Source organism: Oenanthe melanoleuca, chromosome 25, assembly GCF_029582105.1.
Source record: "Oenanthe melanoleuca isolate GR-GAL-2019-014 chromosome 25, OMel1.0, whole genome shotgun sequence".
NCBI classification, from domain to species: Eukaryota; Metazoa; Chordata; class Aves; order Passeriformes; family Muscicapidae; genus Oenanthe; species Oenanthe melanoleuca.
Window position 1 is genome coordinate 3,510,209 of NC_079358.1, and position 24,296 is coordinate 3,534,504.

General features: G+C 56.6%; 2 protein-coding genes across 3 annotated transcripts in view; one reads left to right on the plus strand and one right to left on the minus strand.

Annotated features, from left to right (window-relative positions):
• Window positions 1–92: 92 nt before the first annotated feature.
• The window catches only part of LOC130263296 (chromodomain-helicase-DNA-binding protein 8-like), a 69,376-nt gene continuing 45,172 nt past the window's right edge, over window positions 93–24,296 (plus strand). Inside the window, exons 1-14 of the mRNA XM_056510801.1 lie at window positions 93–733; window positions 1,253–1,276; window positions 1,380–1,784; window positions 4,346–4,728; window positions 6,463–6,577; window positions 7,705–7,929; window positions 9,540–9,608; window positions 10,221–10,276; window positions 11,148–11,265; window positions 12,995–13,078; window positions 15,517–15,654; window positions 18,280–18,401; window positions 19,904–20,147; window positions 22,366–22,542. Of these exons, the coding sequence (XP_056366776.1) occupies window positions 128–733; window positions 1,253–1,276; window positions 1,380–1,784; window positions 4,346–4,728; window positions 6,463–6,577; window positions 7,705–7,929; window positions 9,540–9,608; window positions 10,221–10,276; window positions 11,148–11,265; window positions 12,995–13,078; window positions 15,517–15,654; window positions 18,280–18,401; window positions 19,904–20,147; window positions 22,366–22,542 (2,766 nt within the window). The 5' untranslated portion in view covers window positions 93–127. The remainder of the gene's footprint in view (window positions 734–1,252; window positions 1,277–1,379; window positions 1,785–4,345; window positions 4,729–6,462; window positions 6,578–7,704; window positions 7,930–9,539; window positions 9,609–10,220; window positions 10,277–11,147; window positions 11,266–12,994; window positions 13,079–15,516; window positions 15,655–18,279; window positions 18,402–19,903; window positions 20,148–22,365; window positions 22,543–24,296) is intronic.
• Window positions 10,000–24,296, minus strand: part of OSGEP (O-sialoglycoprotein endopeptidase) — an 88,978-nt gene continuing 74,681 nt past the window's right edge. For both annotated transcript variants that reach the window (XM_056510279.1, XM_056510280.1), the window contains one exon: window positions 10,000–10,024. The gene's annotated coding sequence lies outside the window, so the exon portion shown is untranslated. The remainder of the gene's footprint in view (window positions 10,025–24,296) is intronic.

A 24,296-nucleotide genomic window follows, 5' to 3' on the forward strand; every position in this document is an offset into this window, starting at 1 on the left:
GGGTCACACCCCCCCTGAACCCCCCAAATTTCCCATTTTTGGGCCCCATTCTCCCCAAATTCCCCAATTTCGGGCCCCCCCGCCCCCCCAACCCCCCCCAAATCCCGGGGTCGGCCCCTCCCCCGCCATGGCCGACCCCATCATGGAGCTCTTTGACGACCCCGCCCTCTTCGGCCTCGACCCCCTCCCCGACGACCTGGTGGCCCCTCCCCCCGCCGCCCCTCCCCCCACCGCCCCTCCCCCACCCCCCAGCGACCCCCTGGCCGAGGCTTTGGGGCTCTCGGGCGCCCTGGACCCTCCCCCACCCCCTGAACCCCCCCAAAACCCTCCCAACCCCCCACCCCAAAACCCCGACCCGGAAGTGCTGAGTCAGGGGAATCCATTCATGGGGGTCTCGGCCCCGCCCCCCACCCCGGCCCCGCCCCCTCCGCCCAAAATCGTCATCCTGAAAGCCCCGCCCCCCTCGGGCCCCGCCCAGGCCGCGCCCAACGGCGGCAAAGTCACCCTGGCCAAAATTTTGGGGGGCGGCCCCGCCCACCCCGCCCAGATCCGGGCCCAGGTGGCGGCGGCGGCAGGAGGGGGCGTGGCCTCGGCCGGGGCGGGGGGCGTGGCCAAAGGGGGCGTGGCCGCGGGGGGGCGGCAGGTGAAGCAGCTGCTGCTGCAGCCCCTGAAGGCGTCGGGGGGCTCGGGGGGGGCCCCCCTGAAACCTGGACTGAGCCTGGGGCCCGCTCAGGTGAGGATGGGGGGACAGGTGAGGGGTCTGGGGGGGACAGGTGAGGTTTGGGTGTGTCCAGGTGAGCTCTGGGTGTGTCCAGGTGAGGTCTGGGTGTGTCCAGGTGTGCTTTGGGTGTGTCCAGGTGAGGTTTGGGTGTATCCAGGTGAGGTTTGGGTGTGTCCAGGTGAGGTCTGGGTGTGTCCAGGTGTGCTCTGGGTGTGTCCAGGTGTGTGTCCAGGTGTCTGGGTGTGGCTCTGGGTGTGTCCAGGTGTGCTTTGGGTGTGTCCAGGTGAGGTTTGGGTGTATCCAGGTGAGGTTTGGGTGTATCCAGGTGTGCTTGGGTGTGTCCAGGTGAGGTTTGGGTGTGTCCAGGTGTGCTCTGGGTGTGTCCAGGTGAGGTCTGGGTGTGTCCTGCTGTTCACCAATCCCTGGATCTCCACCCCAGTGTCCTTCTGTCCATCCCCACTGACCATTCTGTGTCTGTCTGTCCGTCTGTCCATCACACTGACCGCTCTCTGTCCGTCTGTCCCTCCGCAGGGCGACTCCAAGCGCATCACGCTGGTCCTGCAGCAGCCCCACTGACCATTGCCCTGTCTGTGTGTCTGTCTGTCTGTCTGTCTGTCTGTCCATCACACTGACCATTGCTGTGTCCATCTGTCCGCAGGGCGACTCCAAGCGCATCACGCTGGTCCTGCAGCAGCCCCCGCCCGGCCCCGCCCCCGGCTCCGCCCCCGGCTCGGGCCCCGCCCCCGGCCCCGCCCCCGGGCAGCGCCACGTGCTGCTGGGCACTCTGCCGGGCAAGCTCCTCCTCCAGGGGGCCACCACCGCGGCCACCACGGCCACCGGCGCGGCCACCAAGGCCCCGCCCAAGGTGGTGACCATCCAGCTGCAGGTGCAGCCGGTGGGCGGAGCCGCCGCCGGCCCCGCCCAGAAGATCCAGCTGCTGCAGCAGGCCCCGCCCCCCGGCGCGGCAGGGGCGGGGCCGGTGGGCGTGGCCCAGGTGCCGCAGGTGGTGGGCGGGGCCGGCCAGAGGCTGACGGTGCCGCTCAAGGTGGTGCTGCAGCCGCAGGTGAGTGGTCACTCAGGGGGTGGGCACTCGGGGTGGTCACTCGGGGGAGTGGGCACTCAATGGGGGTGGGCACTCAATGGGGGGTGGTCACTCGGGGTGGTCACTCGGGGGAGTGGGCACTCAAGGGGGTGGGCAGTCAGGGGAGTGGGCACTCAATAAGGGGTGGTCACTCAGGGGAGTGGGCACTCGGGAGTGGTCACTCAGGGTGGTCACTCTGAGGAGTGGGTACTCAGGGAGTGGTCACTCAGGGGAGTGGGCACTCAGGGGAGTGGGCAGTCAGGTGTGGGCACTCAGGAGTGGTTACTCAGGGTGTGGTCACTCAGAGGAGTGGGCACTCAGGGAGTGGGTACTCATGGTGTGGTCACTTGGGGGAGTGGGCACTCAATGGGGGGTGGTCACTCGGGAGTGGTCACTCAGGGGAGTGGGCACTTGGGAGTGGTTACTCAGGGTGTGGTCACTCAGGGGAGTGGGCACTCAATGGGGGCTGGTCACTCGGGGGGGTGGTCACTCAGGGGAGTGGGCACTTGGGAGTGGGCACTCAATAGGGGGTGGTCACTCGGGTGTGGTCACTCAGGGGAGCGGGCACTTGGGAGTGGTCAGCCAGGGGAGTGGGCTCTTGGGAGTGGTCACTCAGGGGAGTGGGCACTTGGGAGTGGTCAGCCAGGGGAGTGGGCTCTTGGGAGTGGTTACTCAGGGGAGTGGGCACTCAGGGAGTGGGTACTCATGGTGGTCACTCAGGGGATGGTCACTCAGGGGGTGGACACTCGGGATGGTCACTCAGGGGAGTGGGCAGTCTGGAGGGTGGTCACTTAGGGGAGTGGTCACTTGGGCAGGTGGTCACTCAGGGGAATGGTCACTCAGTGAGGGTGGTGGTCACTCAGTGAGGGTGGTGGTCACTCGGGAGTGGTCAGTCAGTGAGGGTGGTGGTCACTCAGGGAAGTGGTCACTCACTGGGGGTGGTGGTCACTCAGGGAAGTGGTCACTCAGTGAGGGTAGTGGTCACTCTGTGAGGGTGGTGGTCACTCAGGGAAGTGGTCACTCAGGGAAGTGGTCACTCAGGGAAGTGGTCACTCAGTGAGGGTGGTGGTCACTCAGGGGGTGGTCACTCAGTGGGGTGTTGGTCACCCAGCTTTGGTGTTGGTGGTCACTCGATTCTGGCCTTGGTGGTCACTCCAGTCTGGAGTTCATGGTCACTCAATTACAACCTTGGTGGCTACTCAACCGTGACCTTGGTGGTCACTCAACCGTGACCTTGATGGCCATTCCTCCATATTGGTCACTCAATTACAACCTTGGTGGTCACTCCTCCATATTGGTCACTCAGCCATGACCTTGGTGGTCACTCAGCCATGACCTTGGTGGTCATTTCTTGATGGTGACCATTCAGTTATAACGTTAGTGGTCACTCATCCATGTTAGTCACCCAGCCATGACCTTGGTGGCCATTCCTCCATATTGGTCACTCAGCCATGACCTTGGTGGTCATTTCTCTATGTTGGTCACCCAGCCACGACCCTAGTGGTCATTTGTCCCTATTGGTCATTCCACCATGACCTTGGTGGTCATTTCTCCATATTGGTCACTCAACCCCGACCTTGATGGTCATTTCTCCATATTGGTCACTCAACCATGACCTTGTTGACCACCAACCCTTTACCTCACTGACCACCACCCCTGACTGACCACCCCTGACTGACCACCACCCCTGACTGACCACCCCTGACTGACCACCACCCCTCACTGCCCACCCCTCACTGACCACCCCTCACTGCCCACCCCTCACTGACCACCCCCCCCTCACTGACCACCCCTGACTGACCACCCCTCACTGACCACCCCTGACTGACCACCCCTGACTGACCACCCCCACTGACCACCCCTCACTGACCACCACCCCTCACTGCCCACCCCTCACTGCCCACCCCTGACTGACCACCCCTGACTGACCACCCCTCACTGCCCACCCCTCACTGACCACCCCTGACTGACCACCCCTGACTGACCACCACCCCTCACTGACCCCCACCCCTCACTGACCACCCTCTGACTGACCACCCCTGACTGCCCACCCCTCACTGCCCACCACCCCCTCACTGCCCACCCCTCACTGCCCACCCCTGACTGACCACCCCTCACTGCCCACCCCTCACTGACCACCCCTGACTGACCACCCCTCACTGACCACCCCTCACTGACCACCCCTCACTGACCACCCCTGACTGACCACCCCTCACTGCCCACCACCCCTCACTGACCACCCCCTGACTGACCACCCCTGACTGACCACCCCCTGACTGACCACCATCCCTGACTGACCACCCCTCACTGACCACCCCTCACTGACCACCCCTCACTGACCACCCCTCACTGACCACCCTCTGACTGACCATCACCCCTGACTGACCACCACCCCTCACTGACCACCCCTCACTGACCACCCCTCACTGCCCACCCCTGACTGACCACCACCCCTGACTGACCACCCCTGACTGCCCACCCCTCACTGACCACCACCCCTCACTGACCACCACCCCTCACTGCCCACCCCCTGTCCCCCCCAGGCCGCCTCCTCGGCGGGCGCCTCCTCCGCCGGCCTCTCGGTGGTCAAGGTGCTGACCAGCTCGGAAGTGACCACGGCGCTGACCGGCGGCTCCGGCGCCGCCTCCGGCCGCTGCCCCTCGGACGAGAGCCGGCGTCTGGAGCACCAGAAGAAGCAGGAGAAGGCCAACAGGATCGTGGCCGAGGCCATCGCGCGGGCGCGGGCGCGCGGCGAGCAGAACATCCCGCGCGTGCTCAACGAGGACGAGCTGCCCAGCGTGCGGCCCGACGACGAGGGCGAGCGGCGGCGGCGGCGCAAGGGGCAGCCCGGGGACAGGGGCAAGGAGGAGAGAGCCCGCAGGGGGAAAGGACAGGGCAGCAAGAGCAAAGGGAGAGGGAAAGCCAGGTGAGTGTGTACAGGTGTGACACAGGTGAGTGTGGGACAGGTGTGACACAGGTACAGGGGCAGCCCGGGGACAGGGGCAAGGAGGAGAGAGCCCGGAGGGGGGAAAGGACAGGGCAGCAAGAGCAAAGGGAGAGGGAAAGCCAGGTGAGTGTGTACAGGTGTGACACAGGTACAGGTGTGACACAGGTACAGGTGTGACACAGGGACAGGTGTGACACAGGTACAGGGGCAGCCCGGGGAGAGAGGGAAGGAGGAGAGAGCCCGGAGGGGGAAAGGACAGGGCAGCAAGAGCAAAGGGAGAGGGAAAGCCAGGTGAGTGTGTACAGGTGTGACACAGGTGAGTGTGTACAGGTGTGACACAGGTACAGGTGTAACACAGGTACAGGGGCAGCCCGGGGAGAGAGGGAAGGAGGAGAGAGCCCGGAGGGGGAAAGGACAGGGCAGCAAGAGCAAAGGGAGAGGGAAAGCCAGGTGAGTGTGACACAGGTACAGGTGTAACACAGGTACAGGGGCAGCCCGGGGACAGGGGCAAGGAGGAGAGAGCCCGCAGGGGGAAAGGACAGGGCAGCAAGAGCAAAGGGAGAGGGAAAGCCAGGTGAGTGTGACACAGGTGTGACACAGGTACAGGTGTGACACAGGTACAGGGGCAGCCCGGGGAGAGAGGGAAGGAGGAGAGAGCCCGGAGGGGGAAAGGACAGGGCAGCAAGAGCAAAGGGAGAGGAAAGGCCAGGTGAGTGTGACACAGGTGTGACACAGGTACAGGTGTGACACAGGTACAGGTGTGACACAGGTACAGGTGTGACACAGGGACAGGGGCAGCCCGGGGACAGGGGCAAGGAGGAGAGAGCCCGCAGGGGGAAAGGACAGGGCAGCAAGAGCAAAGGGAGAGGGAAAGCCAGGTGAGTGTGTGACACAGGTGTGATACAGGTGTGTGATACAGGTGTGATACAGGTGTGATGTGTGATACAGGTGTGACACAGGTGAGTGTGCAGGTACAGGGGCAGCCCGGGGACAGGGGCAAGGAGGAGAGAGCCCGGAGGGGGAAAGGACAGGGCAGCAAGAGCAAAGGGAGAGGGAAAGCCAGGTGAGTGTGACACAGGTACAGGTGTGACACAGGTGAGTGTGTACAGGTGTGACACAGGTACAGGTGTGACACAGGTGCAGGTGTGACACAGGTACAGGTGTGGGACAGGGACAGGTGTGACACAGGTGAGTGTGTACAGGTGTGACACAGGTGCAGGTGTGACACAGGTACAGGTGTGATACAGGTGAGTGTGTACAGGTGTGACACAGGTGCAGGTGTGACACAGGTGCAGGTGTGACACAGGTACAGGTGTGACACAGGTACAGGTGTGGGACAGGTGCAGGTGTGACACAGGTGCAGGTGTGACACAGGTGAGAGTGAGCGGCGGTGCAAGGGCCAGCCCTGGGAGGGGGACAAGGAGGAGAGAGCACTGCTCCATGGTCACTGGTCACTCTGTTCCTGTGGTCACTGGTCACTGTGGTCACACTGGTCACTCTGGTCATACTGGTCACTCACTGGTCATACTGGTCACTGGTCACTCTGTTCCTGTGGTCACTGGTCACTGTGGTCACTGGTCACTGGAGTCACTGGTCACTCTGTTCACTGGGGTCACTGGTTACTCTGGTCACTGGGGTCACTGTGGTCACTGGGGTCACTGGTCAGTGGTCAGTGGTCACTCTGGTCACTCTGGTCACTCTCCTGTCCCACAGCACGATTACCCCCGTGGTGGGTAAGAAGAGGAAGCGCAACGCCAGCTCCGACAACTCGGACTCGGAGGCGCTGCCGGCGCCGTCCCCGCGGCGTGACGAGGACGGGGGCGTGCAGGTGAGCACACCTGGGGCAGGTGGGGGGGCCTGGGGCAGGTGGGGGGGCCTGGGGCAGGTGGGGGGGCCTGGGACAGGTGAGCGCACCTGGGCAGGTGGGGGGCCTGGGGCAGGTGGGGCAGGTGAGCGCACCTGGGCAGGTGGGGGGGCCTGGGGCAGGTGGGGTTACCTGGGGCAGGTGAGCGCACCTGGGGCAGGTGGGGGGCATGGGGCAGGTGGGACAGGTGAGCGCACCTGGGGCAGGTGAGCACACCTGGGGCAGGTGGGGGGGCCTGGGGCAGGTGGGGTTACCTGGGGCAGGTGGGGGGCATGGGGCAGGTGGGACAGGTGAGCGCACCTGGGGCAGGTGGGGGGCGTGGGGCAGGTGGGACAGGTGAGCGCACCTGGGACAGGTGGGGGGGCCTGGGGCAGGTGGGACAGGTGAGCGCACCTGGGGCAGGTGAGAGCACCTGCGGGTACCTGGAGGGGCCTGGGGCAGGTGAGCGCACCTGAGGCTACATGGGGCAGGTGGGGTTAACTGGGACAGGTGGGCACACCTGGGGTTATCTGGGGCACATGGGAGTACCTGGGGGGGGCCTGGGACAGGTGGAAGGCGGGTTACCTGGGACAGGTGAATGCACAGAGGGGTACGTGGGACAGGTTTGAGCCGCCAGGTAAAACAGAAGAAGTGCAATAGGTGTGGGTGTGTGTCAGTGCCCAGGTGTGCCCAGGTGTGCCCAGGTGTTATCACAGGTGTGCCCAGGTGTGCTCAGGTGTGCCCAGGTGTTATCACAGGTGTGCCCAGGTGTGCCCATGTGTGCTCTCAGGTGTGCCCAGGTGTGCCCAGGTGTGCTCAGGTGTGCTCTCAGGTGTGCTCAGGTGTGCTCTCAGGTGTGCCCAGGTGTGCCCAGGTGTGCTCAGGTGTGCTCTCAGGTGTGCCCAGGTGTGCTCAGGTGTGCCCAGGTGCTATCACAGGTGTACCCAGGTGTGCTCAGGTGTGCTCAGGTGTGCTCAGGTGTTATCACAGGTGTGCCCAGGTGTGCTCAGGTGCTCTCAGGTGTGCCCAGGTGTGCTCAGGTGTGCCCAGGTGTGCTCTCAGGTGTGCTCTCAGGTGTGCCCAGGTGTGCTCAGGTGTGTTTCCCCCCCCAGAAGCGCCGCTCCAACCGCCAGGTGAAGAGGAAGAAGTACACCGAGGACCTGGACATCAAACTGACGGACGAGGAGGAGGAGGAGGAGCTGGAGGCGGCGGGGGCGGGGCCTCGGCCGGAAGGGGCGGGGCCTCGGCCGGAAGGGGCGGGGCCGGCGGCGGGGGCGGGGCCGGAGCGGCCGCAGCAGGACGGGGACCCCGCCCTGCCCTCCATGCAGTTCTTCGTGGTGCGTGGCCTTCCTCAGCCTCATCATCATCCTCATCATCCTCACCCTCCTCGTTATCCTCGTTATCTTCATCTTCATCATCCTCACTATCCTTATCTTCATCATTCTCATCATTCTCGTTATCCTTCTCATCCTCATCATCCTCATCATCCTCGTTATCCTCATCTTCATCATCCTCCTCATCCTCATCATCCTCATCATCCTCATTCTCATCATCCTCATCATCCTCATCATCCTAATCATCCTCATCCTCCTCATCCTCATCCTCCTCATCCTCCTCATCCTCATCATTCTCATCCTCGTCATCCTCCTCATCCTCATCATCCTCATCATCCTCATCCTCATCATCCTAATCATCCTCATCATCCTCATCATCCTCATCATCCTAATCATCCTCGTTATCCTCATCCTCATCATCCTCCTCATCCTCATCATCCTCATCCTCATCATCCTCATCATCCTCATTCTCCTCATCCTCATTCTCCTCATCCTCCTCATTCTCCTCATCCTCCTCATCCTCATCCTCGTTATCCTCGCTATCTTCATCTTCATCATTCTCATCATCCTCGTTATGCTTGTCTTCACCCTTATCTTCCTCTTCATCCTCATCCTCATCCTCTTTTTTATCCTTCTCATCATCCCCACCTTCATCTTCCTCGTCATCCTCATCCTCGTTATCCTTGTTATCTTCATTATCCTCATCATCCTCATCATCCTCATCATCCTCATCATCCTCATCTTCATCATCCTTCTCATCCTCATCTTCATCATCCTCATCATCCTCATCATCTTCCTCATTATCTTCATCATCCTCATTATCTTCTTCTTCCTCATCTTCATAATCATCCTTGTCATCCTCATCATCCTCGTTATCCTCGTCTTCATCATCGTCTTTATCATCCTCATCCTCATCCTCATCTTCATCATCCTTCTCATCATTCTTGTTATCCTCATCATCCTCATCCTCGTTATCCTCATCTTCATCATCTTTATCGTCCTCATTTTCATCATCCTTCTCATCATCCTTGTCATCCTCCTCATCCTCGTTATCCTCATCTTCATCATCTTTATCATCATCATCCTCATCTTCATCATCCTCGTCCTCATCATCCTCGTTATCCTCTTCTTCCTCATCTTCATCATCATCCGTGTTATCCTCATCGTCCTCATTCTTGTTATCCTCATCTTCATCATCTTCATCATCATCCACGTTATCCTCATCATCCTCATCGTCCTTCTCATCATCCTCATCTTCGTCATCTTTATCATCATCATCCTCATCTTCGTCATCTTTATCATCATCCTCATCTTCATCATCTTTATCATCATCATCCTCATTTTCATCATCCTTCTTATCATCCTCGTTATCCTCTTCTTGATCTTCATCATCCTCATCATCCTCGTTATCCTCTTTTTCCTCATCATCATCATCCTCGTTATTCTCATCTTCATCATCGTCCTCGTTGCTCTCATCATCCTCATCGTCCTTCTCATCATCCTCATCTTCATCATTCCCCTCGTTACCTTCCTCCTCCTCCTCCCCTCCCCTCCCCCCTCCCCCTGCCCTTCATCCCGTCCTTCCTCACCCTCCTCCTCCTCCTCCTCCCCAGGAGAACCCGAGCGAGGAGGACGCGGCCATCGTGGACAAGGTGCTGTCCATGCGGGTGGTCAAGAAGGAGGTGAGGTCACCTGGGGGTCACCTGGGGTCACTGGGGTCACCTACGGTCACCCGGGGTCACTGGGGTCACCTGGGGTCACCTGGGGGTCACTGGGGTCACCTGGGGTCACCTGGGGGTGCGGCCATCGTGGACAAGGTGCTGTCCATGCGGGTGGTCAAGAAGGAGGTGAGGTCACCTGGGGTCACCTGGGGTCACTGGGGTCACCTGGGGTCACCTGGGGTCACCTGGGGGTCACTGGGGTCACCTGGGGGTCATTGGGGTCACCTGGGGGTGTGGCCATCGTGGACAAGGTGCTGTCCATGCGGGTGGTCAAGAAGGAGGTGAGGTCACCTGGGGTCACTGGGGTCACCTGGGGGTCACCTGGGGGCACCTGGGGTCACCTGGGGGTCATTGGGGTCACCTGGGGGCGTGGCCATCGTGGACAAGGTGCTGTCCATGCGGGTGGTCAAGAAGGAGGTGAGGTCACCTGGGGGTCACCTGGGGGTCACCTGAGGGGTCACCTAAGGGTCACTTGGGGGGTGTGGTCACCTGGGGTCACCTGGTGGTCACCTGGTGGTCACCTGGTGGTCACCTGGTGGTCACCTGGTGGTCACCCGGCCGCTCTCCCCCCAGCTCCCCTCAGGACAGGTGGTGGAGTCCGAGGAATTCTTCGTCAAGTACAAGAACTAGTGAGTGGTCACTCGGGGTCACTCGGGGTCACTTGAGTCACACAGGGGTCACTCGGGGTCACTCAGGGGTCACTCAGGGGTGACTTGGGGTCACTCAGGGTCACTCAGGGGTCACTTGGGGTCACTCGGGGTGACTTGGGGTCACTCAGGGTCACTCGGGGTCACTCAGGGGTCACTTGGGGTCACTCGGGGGTCACTTGGGGTCACTCTGGGTCACTCAGGGGTCACTCGGGGTCACTCGGGGTCACTCGGGGTGACTTGGGGTCACTCAGGGTCAGTGTGGGGTCACTCGTGGTCATTCTGGGGTCACTCACGGTCACTCTGGGGTCAATTTTGGCCATTTTTGGGCCATTTTTGGCCATTTTTGGGGTAATTTTGGGGTAATTTTTGTGTTGGTTTTGGCCATTTTTGGGTTATTTTTGGGGCAATTTTTGGGTATTTTGGGGCCGTTTTTGGGGCTGTTTTTATTGATTTTGGGGCCGTTTTTTGGGGCTGGTTTTGGGTATTTTGGGACCATTTTTGGGGCCGTTTTTGGTTCATTTTGGGACCGTTTTTGGGGCTGTTTTTGGATATTTTGGGGCCGTTTCTGGGCTGTTTCTGGGTATTTTTGGGGCCCTTTCCCCATCCTGGTTTGTGGGCGGGGCCTCACCTGCCCAGGTAACCCCTGGCCCCGCCCCCAGCTCGTACCTGCACTGGGAGTGGGGCCCCATTTTGGGGTCATTTTGGGGTATTTTGGGGCCGTTTTTGGGTATTTTGGGGCCGTTTTTGGGGCTGTTTTTGGATATTTTGGGGCTGTTTTTGGGGCCCTTTCCCCATCCTGGTTTGTGGGCGGGGCCTCACCTGCCCAGGTGACCCCTGGCCCCGCCCCCAGCTCGTACCTGCACTGCGAGTGGGCGACGATCGCGCAGCTGGAGAAGGACAAGAGGATCCACCAGAAACTGAAACGGTTCAAAACCAAAATGAACCAGATGAGGCACTTCTTCCACGAGGTTTGGGGCGAAAAAACCCGAATTTGGGCAATGGGGAAAAATTGGGGGTTTGGGGGAAAAATTGGGGGTTGGGAAATGTCAGAAAAATGGGAATTTTGAGGGGGAAAATGGGAATTTTTGGGTTAAAATGGGGATTTTTTTGGGGAGAAAAATGGGAATTTTTTTGAGGGGAAAAATGGGAATTTTTGGGGGAATAATAGGAATTTTTGGGGTTAAAATGGGGATTTTGGGAGGAAGTTGGGAATTTTTTGGGGAAAAAATGGGAATTTTTGGGGGGAAATTGGGAATTTTTAAGGTTAAAATAGGAATTTTGGGGGGAAAAAATGGAGATTTTTTTGGGGGGGAGAAATGGGGATTTTTGGGGTTAAAATGGGAATTTTTTTGGGGGAAAATTGGGAATTTTTGGGGTTAAAGTAGGAGTTTTGAAGGGAAAAATGGAGATTTTTTGGGGGAAAAATGGGGTTTTTTGGGGTTAAAATGGGAATTTTTGGGGGGAAAATTGGGAGTTTTTGGGGTTATTTTTAGGGGGAAAAATGGAGAATATTTGAGGGGAGAAATGGGGATTTTCAGGGTTAAAATGGGAATTTTTTGGGGGGAAAATGGTGATTTTGTGTTAAAATGGGAATTTATTTGGAGGAAGTTGGGAATTCTTTTGGAAAAAATTTGGGATTTTGGGGTGGGAAAAAAAGGGAGTTTTTGGGGTTAAAATGGGGATTTTGGGAAAAAAACGGGAATTTTTGGGGGGGAAAGTTGGGAATTTTTGGGGGGAAAAATAGGAATTTTTGGGGTTAAAATGGGGATTTTGGGGGGAAAATTGGGAAGTTTTGGGGTTAAAATGGGAATCTTTTTGGGGAAAAATTGGGAATTTTTGGCATTAAAATGAGAATTTTTTGGGGAGAAAATTGGGAATTTTTTGGGGGGAGAAATGGTGATTTTTGGGGTTAAAACAGTAATTTGTTAAGGAAAAAAATGGGAATTTTTGGGGGTCAAATTGGGAATTTTTTGGGGAGAAAATGGAAATTTTGGGGGCGTTAAAATGGGGATTTTTGGGGGGGGAAATGGGGATTTTTGGGTTAAATTGGGAATTTTTTAGGGAAAAAGTGGGAATTTTTGGGGAGAAAATGGGAATTTATTTGGGAAAAAGTCTGGGGTTTTGAAGGGAAAAACAAATTTTGGGGGAAAAATTTAGATTTTTAAGGGGAAAAAATTGAAGATTTTGGGGAAATTGGGGTTTTGGGAAAAAATGGGGATTTTGGGGGAAAAATGGGGGTTTTTGGGAAAAAATATGGAGTTTTGGGGGAAAAATTGGAGATTTTGAGTGAGGAAAATTGGAGGTTTTGGAAGGGGAAATTTGGGATTTGGGGGGATAAACAGAATCGGAAAAAAATTGAGTATTGGGAAAAATGAGGATTTTGGGGTAAAATGGAGATTTTGGAGAGAGGAAAATTGGTGATTTTTGAGAAAATTTGGGGTTTTGAGGGGAAAATGGGGAATTGGTAAAAAAAAGTTAGGAATTGGGTGAAAAATGGGGAGAAAATAAAGATTTTGGAGTGAAAAATTGAAAAAAAAAAGGATTTTGTGGGGTAAAATTTGGAATACTGGGTGGGAAAATGGGGGAAAACTGAGAGATTTTGGGGGAAAAAGCAGAGAATTGGGGGAAAAGGGGAATTTGGGGAGGGAAAAGAGGATTTTGGGGAGGAAAATGAGGGATTTGGGGTTTTTGGGGCAGGATGAGGAGCCCTTCAACCCCGACTACGTGGAGGTGGATCGGATCCTGGACGAGTCGCACAGCGTGGACAAGGACAACGGGGAGGTGGGGACGGAAAATTCTGGGGGGGAAAAGCCCAAATTTGGGGATTTTGGGGGTGGGAAATGCCAAAATTGGGGATTTTGGGGTGGGAAAAACTCGAAACTGGGGATTTTGGGGGTGGGAAAATGTAAATTTGGTGAATTTGAGGGGGAAATCCCAAATTTGGGGGATTTTGGGGGTGGGAAATACCAAAATGGGGGATTTGGGGGAGAAATCCTGAGTTTGGGGGGAGAAATTCCAAAATTGGTGAATTTGAGGTGGGAAAAACTCGAAACTGGGGATTTTGGGGGTGGGAAAATGTAAATTTGGTGAATTTGGGGGGGAAATCCCAAATTTGGGGAATTTTGGGGTGGGAAATACCAAAATTGGGGGATTTTGGGGGAGAAATCCTAAATTTGGGGGGGGAAATCCCAAAATTGGGGAATTTGAGGTGGGAAAAACTCAAAATTCTGGGGGGGAAAGCCCAAATTTGGGGATTTTGGGGGTGGGAAATGCCAAAATTGGGGGATTTGGGGAGAAATCCTGAATTTGGGGGGAGAAATCCCGAGTTTTTGGGGGGAAATTCCAAAATTGGGGGGATTTGGGGGGGAAATCCCAAATTTGGGGGATTTGGGGGGAAATCCCAAATTTGGGAATTTTGGGGTGGGAAATGCTAAAATTGGGGGATTTGGGGGAGAAATCCTGAATTTGGGGGGAGAAACTCCAAAATTGGGGAATTTGAGGTGGGAAAAACTGGAAATTCTGGGGGGGAAATCCCAAATTTGGGAATTTGGGGGTGGGAAATCCCAAAATTGGGGGATTTGGGGAGAAGTCCTGAATTTGGGGGGAGAAATCCCGATTTTGGGGGGAGAAATTCCAAAATTGGGGAATTTGAGGTGGCAAAAACCTGAAAATGGGAATTTTTTTGGGGGGAAATCCCAAAATTGGGGAGTTTTGGGGGGAAATCCCAAAATTGGTGAATTATGGGCATGGGAAAAAACCAAAATTCGGGAATTTTGGGGTTGGGAAATCCCAAATTTGGGGAATTTCGGGGGGAAATCCCGAATTTGAGGGGGGAATTCCAAAATTGGGGAATTTTGCGGGGGGAAAACCCAAAACTGGGGAATTTTGGGGTGGGAAATGCTAAAATTGGGGGATTTTGGGGGGAAATCCTAAAATTGGGGAATTCAAGGGGGGAAATCCCAAATTTGGGGGATTTTGGGGGTGGGAAATGCTAAAATTGGGGGATTTGGGGGAGAAATCCTGAATTTGGGGGGAGAAATCCCAAGTTTTTTGGGGGAAATCCCAAAATTGGGGGAGTTTGAGGTGGGAAAATCTAAATTTGGGGAATTTGAGGGGGAAATCCCAAAATTGGGGAATTTTGGGGGAAAAAATCCCGAATTTGGGGGGAGAAATCCCAAAATTGGGGAATTTTGGGGGGAAGTCCCAAATCAGGGATTTTTGGGGTGGGAAATGCTAAAATTGGGGGATTTTGGGGAGAAATCCTGAATTTGGGGGGAGAAATCCCAAAATTGGGGAAATTTGGGGGGAAATCCCGAATTTGGGGGGAAGAAATCCCAAAATCGAGGTATTTTGGGGGGAAATCCCAAATTTGGGGAGTTTTGGGGGGAAATCCCAAAATTGGGGAATTTGGGGGGGGGGGAAACCCAAAACTGGGGAATTTTGGGGTTTTTCAGCATTTGGGGGGAGGTGAAACCCCAAAAATTCAGATTTAGGGTGTGGTCAGTGCTCTCAGTCCCAGGTGAGCACAGGTGTGGTCAGTGCCCTTAAATACCTGTCCCAGGTGAGCAGGGCGTGGTCAGGGCGTGGTCTCAGGTGATCCCAGGTGGTCACAGGTGTTCAGGGCGTGGTCACAGGTGTGTAGGGCGTGGTCACAGGTGTGCAGGGCGTGGTCACAGGCGGTCCCAGGTGTGCAGGGCGTGGTCTCAGGTGTTGCCAGGTGAGCAGGGCATGGTCACAGGTAGTCAAGGCGTGGTCACAGGTGTGTAGGGCGTGGTCACAGGTGAGCAGGGCGTGGTCACAGGCGGTCCCAGGTGAGCAGGGCGTGGTCAGGGCGTGGTCCCAGGTGTTCAGGTCTCATTCTCAGGTGTTCAGGGCGTGGTCCCAGGTGTTCAGGTCTCTATCCCAGGTGTGCAGGGCGTGGTCTCAGGTGTTGCCAGGTGAGCAGGGCGTGGTCCCAGGTGGTCAGGGTGTGGTCTCAGGTGATCTCAGGTAGTCCCAGGTGTTCAGGGCATGGTCTCAGGTGTTACCAGGTGAGCAGGGCGTGGTCAGGGTGTGGTCTCAGGTGTTCAGGGTGTGGTCACAGGTGAGCAGGGCGTGGTCCTAGGTGGTCAGGGCGTGGTCACAGGTGTCCCCAGGTGTTCCCAGGTGTATTTCCAGGGGTTCCCAGGTGTCCCCAGGTGCTCAGTCACACCTGACCAGGTGTGTTACCTGTCCCCCAGCCCGTGGTGTATTACCTGGTCAAGTGGTGCTCGCTGCCCTACGAGGACAGCACCTGGGAGCTGCAGGAGGACGTGGACGAGGCCAAAATCGCCGAGTTCAAACGGATCCAGGCGCGGCACCCCGAGCTCAAGAGACAGGTGAGAGACAGGACAGGTGGGACAGGTGAGACAGGTGAGAACAGGTGAGAGAGCTGGACAGGTGGGAGACAGAGAGACAGGTGAGAGACACACAGACAGGTGAGGGACACACAGACAGGTGAGAGACACACAGACAGGTTCAAACGGATCCAGGCGCGGCACCCCGAGCTCAAGAGACAGGTGAGACAGGTGGGACAGGTGGGACAGGTGAGAGACACACAGACAGGTTCAAACGGATCCAGGCGCGGCACCCCGAGCTCAAGAGACAGGTGAGAGAGACAGGACAGGTGAGAGACAGGTGAGACAGGTGAGACAGGTGGGACAGGTGAGAGACACACAGACAGGTGAGGGACACACAGACAGGTGAGGGACACACAGACAGGTTCAAACGGATCCAGGCGCGGCACCCCGAGCTCAAGAGACAGGTGAGACAGGACAGGTGGGACAGGTGAGACAGGTGAGACAGGTGAGAGAGAGAGAGACAGGTGAGGGACACACAGACAGGTGAGGGACACACAGACAGGTGAGGGACACACAGACAGGTGAGGGACACACAGACAGGTTCAAACGGATCCAGGCGCGGCACCCCGAGCTCAAGAGACAGGTGAGAGGACAGGTGGGACAGGTGAGAGGTGAGAGACACACAGACAGGTGAGGGACACACAGACAGGTGAGAGACACACAGACAGGTGAGAGAGAGAGAGACAGGTGAGAGACACACAGACAGGTGAGAGACACACAGACAGGTTCAAACGGATCCAGGCGCGGCACCCCGAGCTCAAGAGACAGGTGAGACAGGTGGGACAGGTGGGACAGGTGAGAGACAGGACAGGTGAGAGACAGGTGAGAGAGAGAGAGACAGGTGAGAGACACACAGGTGAGGGACACACAGACACACAGGTGAGGGACACACAGACAGGTGAGGGACACACAGACAGGTTCAAACGGATCCAGGCGCGGCACCCCGAGCTCAAGAGACAGGTGAGACAGGTGGGACAGGTGAGAGAGAGAGAGGGAGACAGGTGAGAATGAGACAGGTGAGACAGGTGAGAGACAGGACAGGTGAGACAGGTGAGACAGGACAGGTGCTGGACAGGTGAGAGAAAGGTGAGAGAGAGAGAGAGGGAGACAGGTGGGACAGGTGAGAGAGACAGGTGAGACAGGTGAGACAGACAGGTGGGACAGGTGAGAGAGAGAGAGACAGATGGGACAGGTGAGAGAGACAGGACAGGTGAGACAGGTGAGGGACACACAGACAGACAGGTGAGAGACACACAGGTGAAGGACACACACACAGGTGAGGGACACACAGGTGAGGGACACACAGACAGGTGAGGGACACACAGGTGAGGGACACACAGACAGGTGAGGGACACACAGGTGAGAGACACACAGACAGGTGAGGGACACACAGACAGGTTCAAACGGATCCAGGCGCGGCACCCCGAGCTCAAGAGACAGGTGAGACAGGACAGGTGGGACAGGTGAGAGAGAGAGAGACAGGTGAGAGACACACAGGTGAGAGGGAGACAGGTGAGAGACAGGTGGGACAGGTGAGACAGGTGGGACAGGTGAGACAGGTGAGGGACACACAGACAGGTGAGGGACACACAGACAGGTTCAAACGGATCCAGGCGCGGCACCCCGAGCTCAAGAGACAGGTGAGAGACAGGTGGGACAGGTGAGACAGGTGAGGGACACACAGACAGGTGAGGGACACACAGACAGGTGAGGGACACACAGACAGGTTCAAACGGATCCAGGCGCGGCACCCCGAGCTCAAGAGACAGGTGAGAGAGACGGGACAGGTGAGACAGGTGAGGGACACACACACAGACAGGTGAGGGACACACAGACAGGTGAGACAGGTGAGAGACAGGTGGGACAGGTGAGACAGGTGAGAGAGAGAGAGACAGGTGGGACAAGTGAGAGACACACAGGTGAGAGACAGGTGAGAGAAAGGACAGGTGAGAGATACACAGACAGGTGAGACAGGTGAGAGACAGGTGAGAGACACAGAGGTGAGACAGGTGAGAGACACACAGACACCTGAGAGACAGGTGATACAGGTGAGAGACAGGTGAGACAGGTGAGAGACACACAGGTGAGAGAGACACAGAGAGGTGAGAGAGAGATGGGACAGGTGAGAGACACACAGGTGAGACAGGTGAGAGACACACAGACAGGTGTGGCACAGGGACCCAGGCAGGTGAGATATGGACAGGTAAGACAGGTGAGAGACACAGGCAGGTGAGGCACAGACACACAGGTGAGACAGGTGAGACACAGATACACAGGTGAAGCGCGGGCAGGTGAGACAGGTGAGGCAGACACAGGTGAGATGAGTGAGACACAGGTACATAGGTGAGACACAGGTGATTGTTTTTGATAATTTTGGGTCATTTTGGGTCCTTTTCGATCATTTTAGGTTTTTTTTATTATTTTAGTCTCATTTTTCAATATTTTGGGTCGTTTTGGGGTAATTTCTGGTTATTTTGGGGTGATTTTGAGTAATTTGTGATCGTTTTGATGTAATTTATCGCTTTTGCCTTTTTTTGAACAATTTTGGGGTGATTTTGTGGCGTTTTTGGGCTCACCTGTCTCACCTGTCTCACCTGTCCTTAGCCACGCCCCCAGGCCGGCGCCTGGAAGAAGCTGGAGGCGTCTCACGAGTACAAGAACCACAACCAGCTGAGGGAGTATCAGCTGGAGGGCGTGAACTGGCTGCTCTTCAACTGGTACAACAGGTGAGCTCACCTGGGCACACCTGGGACAGGTAAACACACCTGGGTAAAGGTAAACACACCTGGGACAGGTAAATCACAACCAGCTGAGGGAGTATCAGCTGGAGGGCGTGAACTGGCTGCTCTTCAACTGGTACAACAGGTGAGCTCACCTGGGACAGGTAAACACACCTGGGACAGGTAATGTACACCTGGGACAGGTTAAACACACCTGGGACAGGTAAAACACAACCAGCTGAGGGAGTATCAGCTGGAGGGGGTGAACTGGCTGCTCTTCAACTGGTACAACAGGTGAGCTCACCTGGGACAGGTAAACACACCTGGGACAGGTTAAACACACCTGGGACAGGTTAAACACACCTGGGGCAGGTAAAACACAACCAGGTGAGGGAGTATCAGCTGGAGGGGGTGAACTGGCTGCTCTTCAACTGGTACAACAGGTGAGCTCACCTGGGCACAGGTAAAGCACACCTGGGACAGGTAAAACACACCTGGGACAGGTAAAACACAACCATCTGCAGGAATATATTAGGATTTAAGCCAGGTGTGCCTTACCTGCCTCAGGTGTATCCCAGGTGTACCCTACATGTCCTAGGTGTATCTTACCTGTCCCAGCTATATCCCAGGTGTACCTTACCTGTCTTATGCTCGTCTCACCTGTTTCAGGCATGCCCCAGGTGTGTCTCACCTGTCCCATCCTCACCTCACCTGTCCCATTGTATCCCAGGTGTGCCTCACCTGTCCCATGCACACCTCACCTGTCCCATCCTCACCTCACCTGTCCCATCCTCACCTCACCTGTCCCATCTTCACCTCACCTGTCCCACGCGCCCCTCACCTGTTCCATCCTCGCCCACCTGTCCCATCCTCGCCTCACCTGTCCCATTCTTGCCTCACCTGTCCCATGCACACCTCACCTGTCCCACCCTCCCCTCACCTGCGCTCACCTGTCCCACCCTCCCCTCACCTGTCCCCCGCGCCCCTCACCTGTCCCACCCTCCCCTCACCTGTCCCACCTGCCTCACCTGTCCCACGTGCCACTCACCTGTCCATCCTCACCTCACCTGTCCCATGCACACCTCACCTGTCCTGTGCACAACTCACCTGTACTAGGCGTGCCCCAGGTGTATCTCACCTGTTCCATCCTCGCCTCACCTGTCCCATGCACACCTCACCTGTCCCATATGCCATTCACCTGTCCCATGCACACCTCACCTGTCCTCACCTGTCCTAGGCGTGCCCCAGGTGTATCTCACCTGTCCCATCCTCCCCTCACCTGTCCCATGCACACCTCACCTGTCCCATCCTCACCTCACCTGTCCCATACACACCTCACCTGTCCCACCCTCACCTCACCTGTCCCATACACACCTCACCTGTCCCATCCTCCCCTCACCTGTCCCACACGCCCCTCACCTGTCCCATCCTCCCCTCACCTGTCCCATGCGCCCCTTACCTGTCTCACCTGCGCTCACCTGTCTCACCTGCTCTCACCTGTCCCTCAGGCAGAACTGCATCCTGGCGGACGAGATGGGTCTGGGCAAGACGATCCAGTCGATCGCGTTCCTGCAGGAGGTGCACGGCGCAGGTGTGCGCGGGCCCTACCTGGTGATCGCCCCGCTCAGCACCATCGCCAACTGGGAGCGCGAGTTCGGCACCTGGACGCACCTGAACACCATCGTCTACCACGGGAGCCTGGCCTCGAGACAGATGATCCAGCAGTACGAGATGTACTGCAAGGACAGCAAGGTGAGCTCACCTGTACACACCTGTGCACACCTGTATGGGGTCAGTTATACACCTGTATTGTATGTGTGACACACCTGTACGTACACACCTGTACACACACACCTGAACACCATCGTCTACCACGGCAGCCTGGCCTCCAGGCAAATGATACAACAGTATGAGATGTACTGCAAGGACAGCAAGGTGAGCTCACCTGTACACACCTGTGTGAGTTATACACCTGTATGGGGTCAGTTATACACCTGTACACACACACCTGACACCATCGTGTACCACGGCAGCCTGGCCTCGAGGCAGATGATCCAGCAGTACGAGATGTACTGCAAGGACAGCAAGGTGAGCTCACCTGGATGGGTTATACACCTGTATGGGGTCAGTTATACACCTATATTGTATGTGTGATACACCTGTGCACACACACCTGAACACCATCGTCTACCACGGCAGCCTGGCCTCCAGGCAGATGATCCAGCAGTACGAGATGTACTGCAAGGACAGCAAGGTGAGCTCACCTGGATGGGTTACACACCTGTATGGGGTCAGTTACACACCTGTACACACACACACCTGTGCACACACACCTGAACACCATCGTGTACCACGGGAGCCTGGCCTCCAGGCAGATGATCCAGCAGTACGAGATGTACTGCAAGGACAGCAAGGTGAGCTCACCTGGATGGGTTACACACCTGTATGGGGTCAGTTACACACCTGTACACACCTGCACACGCCTGTACATTCATATCTGGCTACCTTTGTATGGTGCTCAGTGCTCACAAATTTGTTGTGTTTGGGGTGATGCTGTCCCTTACCTGTCTCTCACCTGTGTCTTACCTGTCTGACCTGTCACGTGCCCCACCTGTGTCTGACCTGTCTCACCTGTCCCAGCTGTGTCTCACCTGTTCCGCCTCTCTCTCACATGTCTCACCTGTCCCTCACCTGTCTCACCTTAGGGCTGGCTGATCCCAGGTGCTCACAGAATCACCATGCAGGAGGTGATCCTGTCTCACCTGCCTCACCTGTCTCACCTGTGTCTGATCTGTCTCACCTGTCCCAGCTGTCTCACCTATTCCACCTCTCTCTTACCTGTCTCACCTGTCTCACCTGCAGGGCTGGCTGATCCCAGGTGCTCAGATATCCGCCATGTTTGAGGCCATCCTGTCTCACCTGTCCCACCTGTGTCTTACCTATCCCACTTCTTTCTCACCTGTCTCACCTGTCGCAGCTGTGTGTCACCTGTCTCACCTGTCCCAGCTGTGTCTCACCTATCCCACTTCTCTCTCACCTGTCTCACCTGTCCCACTTGTGTGTCACCTGTTCTATGTCTCTGTTCAATGTCTCACCTGTCTCACCTGTATCTCACCTGTCCCTCACCTGTCTCACCTTAGGGCCGGCTGATCCCAGGTGCTCAGAGGGTTACAATGCAGGAGGTGATCCTGTCTCACCTGTCTCACCTGTCCCTCACCTTAGGGCCGGCTGATCCCAGGTGCTCAGAGGGTTACAATGCAGGAGGTGATCCTGTCTCACCTGCCTCACCTGTCTCACCTGTCTCACCTTAGGGCCGGCTGATCCCAGGTGCTCAGAGGGTTACAATGCAGGAGATGATCCTGTCTCACCTGTCTCACCTGTCTGTCTCACCTTAGGGCCGGCTGATCCCAGGTGCTCAGAGGGTTACAATACAGGAGGTGATCCTGTCTCACCTGTCCCTCACCTGTCCCTCACCTGTCTCACCTTAGGGCCGGCTGATCCCAGGTGCTCAGAGGGTTACAATGCAGGAGGTGATCCTGTCTCACCTGTCCCACCTGTCTCACCTTAGGGCCGGCTGATCCCAGGTGCTCACAGATCCGCCATGTTTGAGGCCATCCTGCCTCACCTGTCTCACCTGTCTCACCTTAGGGCCGGCTGATCCCAGGTGCTCACAGAATCACCATGCAGGAGGTGATCCTGCCTCACCTGTCTCACCTGTCTCACCTTAGGGCCGGCTGATCCCAGGTGCTCAGAGGGTTACAATGCAGGAGGTGATCCTGTCTCACCTGTCTCACCTGTCTCACCTTAGGGCCGGCTGATCCCAGGTGCTCAGATATCCGCCATGTTTGAGGCCATCCTGTCTCACCTGTCTCACCTGTCTCACCTTAGGGCCGGCTGATCCCAGGTGCTCAGAGGGTTACAATGCAGGAGGTGATCCTGTCTCACCTGTCCCTCACCTGTCTCACCTTAGGGCCGGCTGATCCCAGGTGCGTACAAGTTCGACGCGCTCATCACCACGTTCGAGATGATCCTGTCGGACTGTCCCGAGCTGCGCGAGGTGCAGTGGCGCTGCGTGGTGATCGACGAGGCGCACCGGCTGAAGAACCGGCACTGCAAGCTGCTGGACAGCCTCAAACACATGGAGCTGGTCAGTGACACACCTGAGATACACCTGAGATACACCTGGGCACACCTGGGATACACCTGGGTACATACAGACATACATAGAGACACACCTGGGCACTCGCACCGGCTGAAAAACAGGCACTGCAAGCTGCTGGACAGCCTCAAACACATGGAGCTGGTCAGTGACACACCTGAGATACACCTGAGATACCTGGGGATACACCTGGGATACACCTGAGCACACCTGGGTACACAGGGATACACATAGAGACACACCTGGGCACTCACACCGGCTGAAAAACAGGCACTGCAAGCTGCTGGACAGCCTCAAACACATGGAGCTGGTCAGTGACACACCTGGGGACACACCTGGGCACACCTGGGATACACCTGAGCACACCTGAGATACACCTGAGCACACCTGGGTACACGGGGATACACAGGGATACACATAGAGACACACCTGGGCACTCGCACCGGCTGAAGAACCGGCACTGCAAGCTGCTGGACAGCCTCAAACACATGGAGCTGGTCAGTGACACACCTGGGATACACCTGAGATACACCTGGGTACATAGAGACACACCTGGGTACATACAGACATACATACAGACACACCTGGGCACTCACACCGGCTGAAGAACCGGCACTGCAAGCTGCTGGACAGCCTCAAACACATGGAGCTGGTCAGTGACACACCTGAGATACACCTGAGCACACCTGAGATACACCTGAGCACACCTGAGATACACCTGAGCACACAGGGGTACACGGGGATACACATAGAGACACACCTGGGCACTCGCACCGGCTGAAGAACCGGCACTGCAAGCTGCTGGACAGCCTCAAACACATGGAGCTGGTCAGTGACACACCTGGGATACACCTGGGCACACCTGAGATACACCTGAGCACACCTGAGATACACCTGAGCACACCTGGGATACACCTGGGCACATAGAGACACACCTGGGTACATACAGACATACATAGAGACACACCTGGGCACTCGCACCGGCTGAAGAACCGGCACTGCAAGCTGCTGGACAGCCTCAAACACATGGAGCTGGTCAGTGACACACCTGGGATACACCTGGGCACACCTGAGATACACCTGAGCACACCTGAGCACACCTGAGCACACCTGGGTACATAGAGATACATATAGAGACACATAGAGACACATAGAGACACACCTGGGCACTCGCACCGGCTGAAGAACCGGCACTGCAAGCTGCTGGACAGCCTCAAACACATGGAGCTGGTCAGTGACACACCTGGGATACACCTGAGATACACCTGAGATACACCTGAGCACACCTGAGATACACCTGAGCACATAGAGATACACCTGGGTACATACAGACATACATAGAGACACACCTGGGCACTCGCACCGGCTGAAGAACCGGCACTGCAAGCTGCTGGACAGCCTCAAACACATGGAGCTGGTCAGTGACACACCTGAGATACACCTGGGCACACCTGAGATACACCTGAGCACACCTGGGTACACAGGGATACACATAGAGACACATAGAGACACACCTGGGCACTCGCACCGGCTGAAGAACCGGCACTGCAAGCTGCTGGACAGCCTCAAACACATGGAGCTGGTCAGTGACACACCTGAGATACACCTGAGCACACCTGAGCACACCTGAGATACACCTGAGCACACAGGGATACACGGGGATACACATAGAGACACACCTGGGCACTCGCACCGGCTGAAGAACCGGCACTGCAAGCTGCTGGACAGCCTCAAACACATGG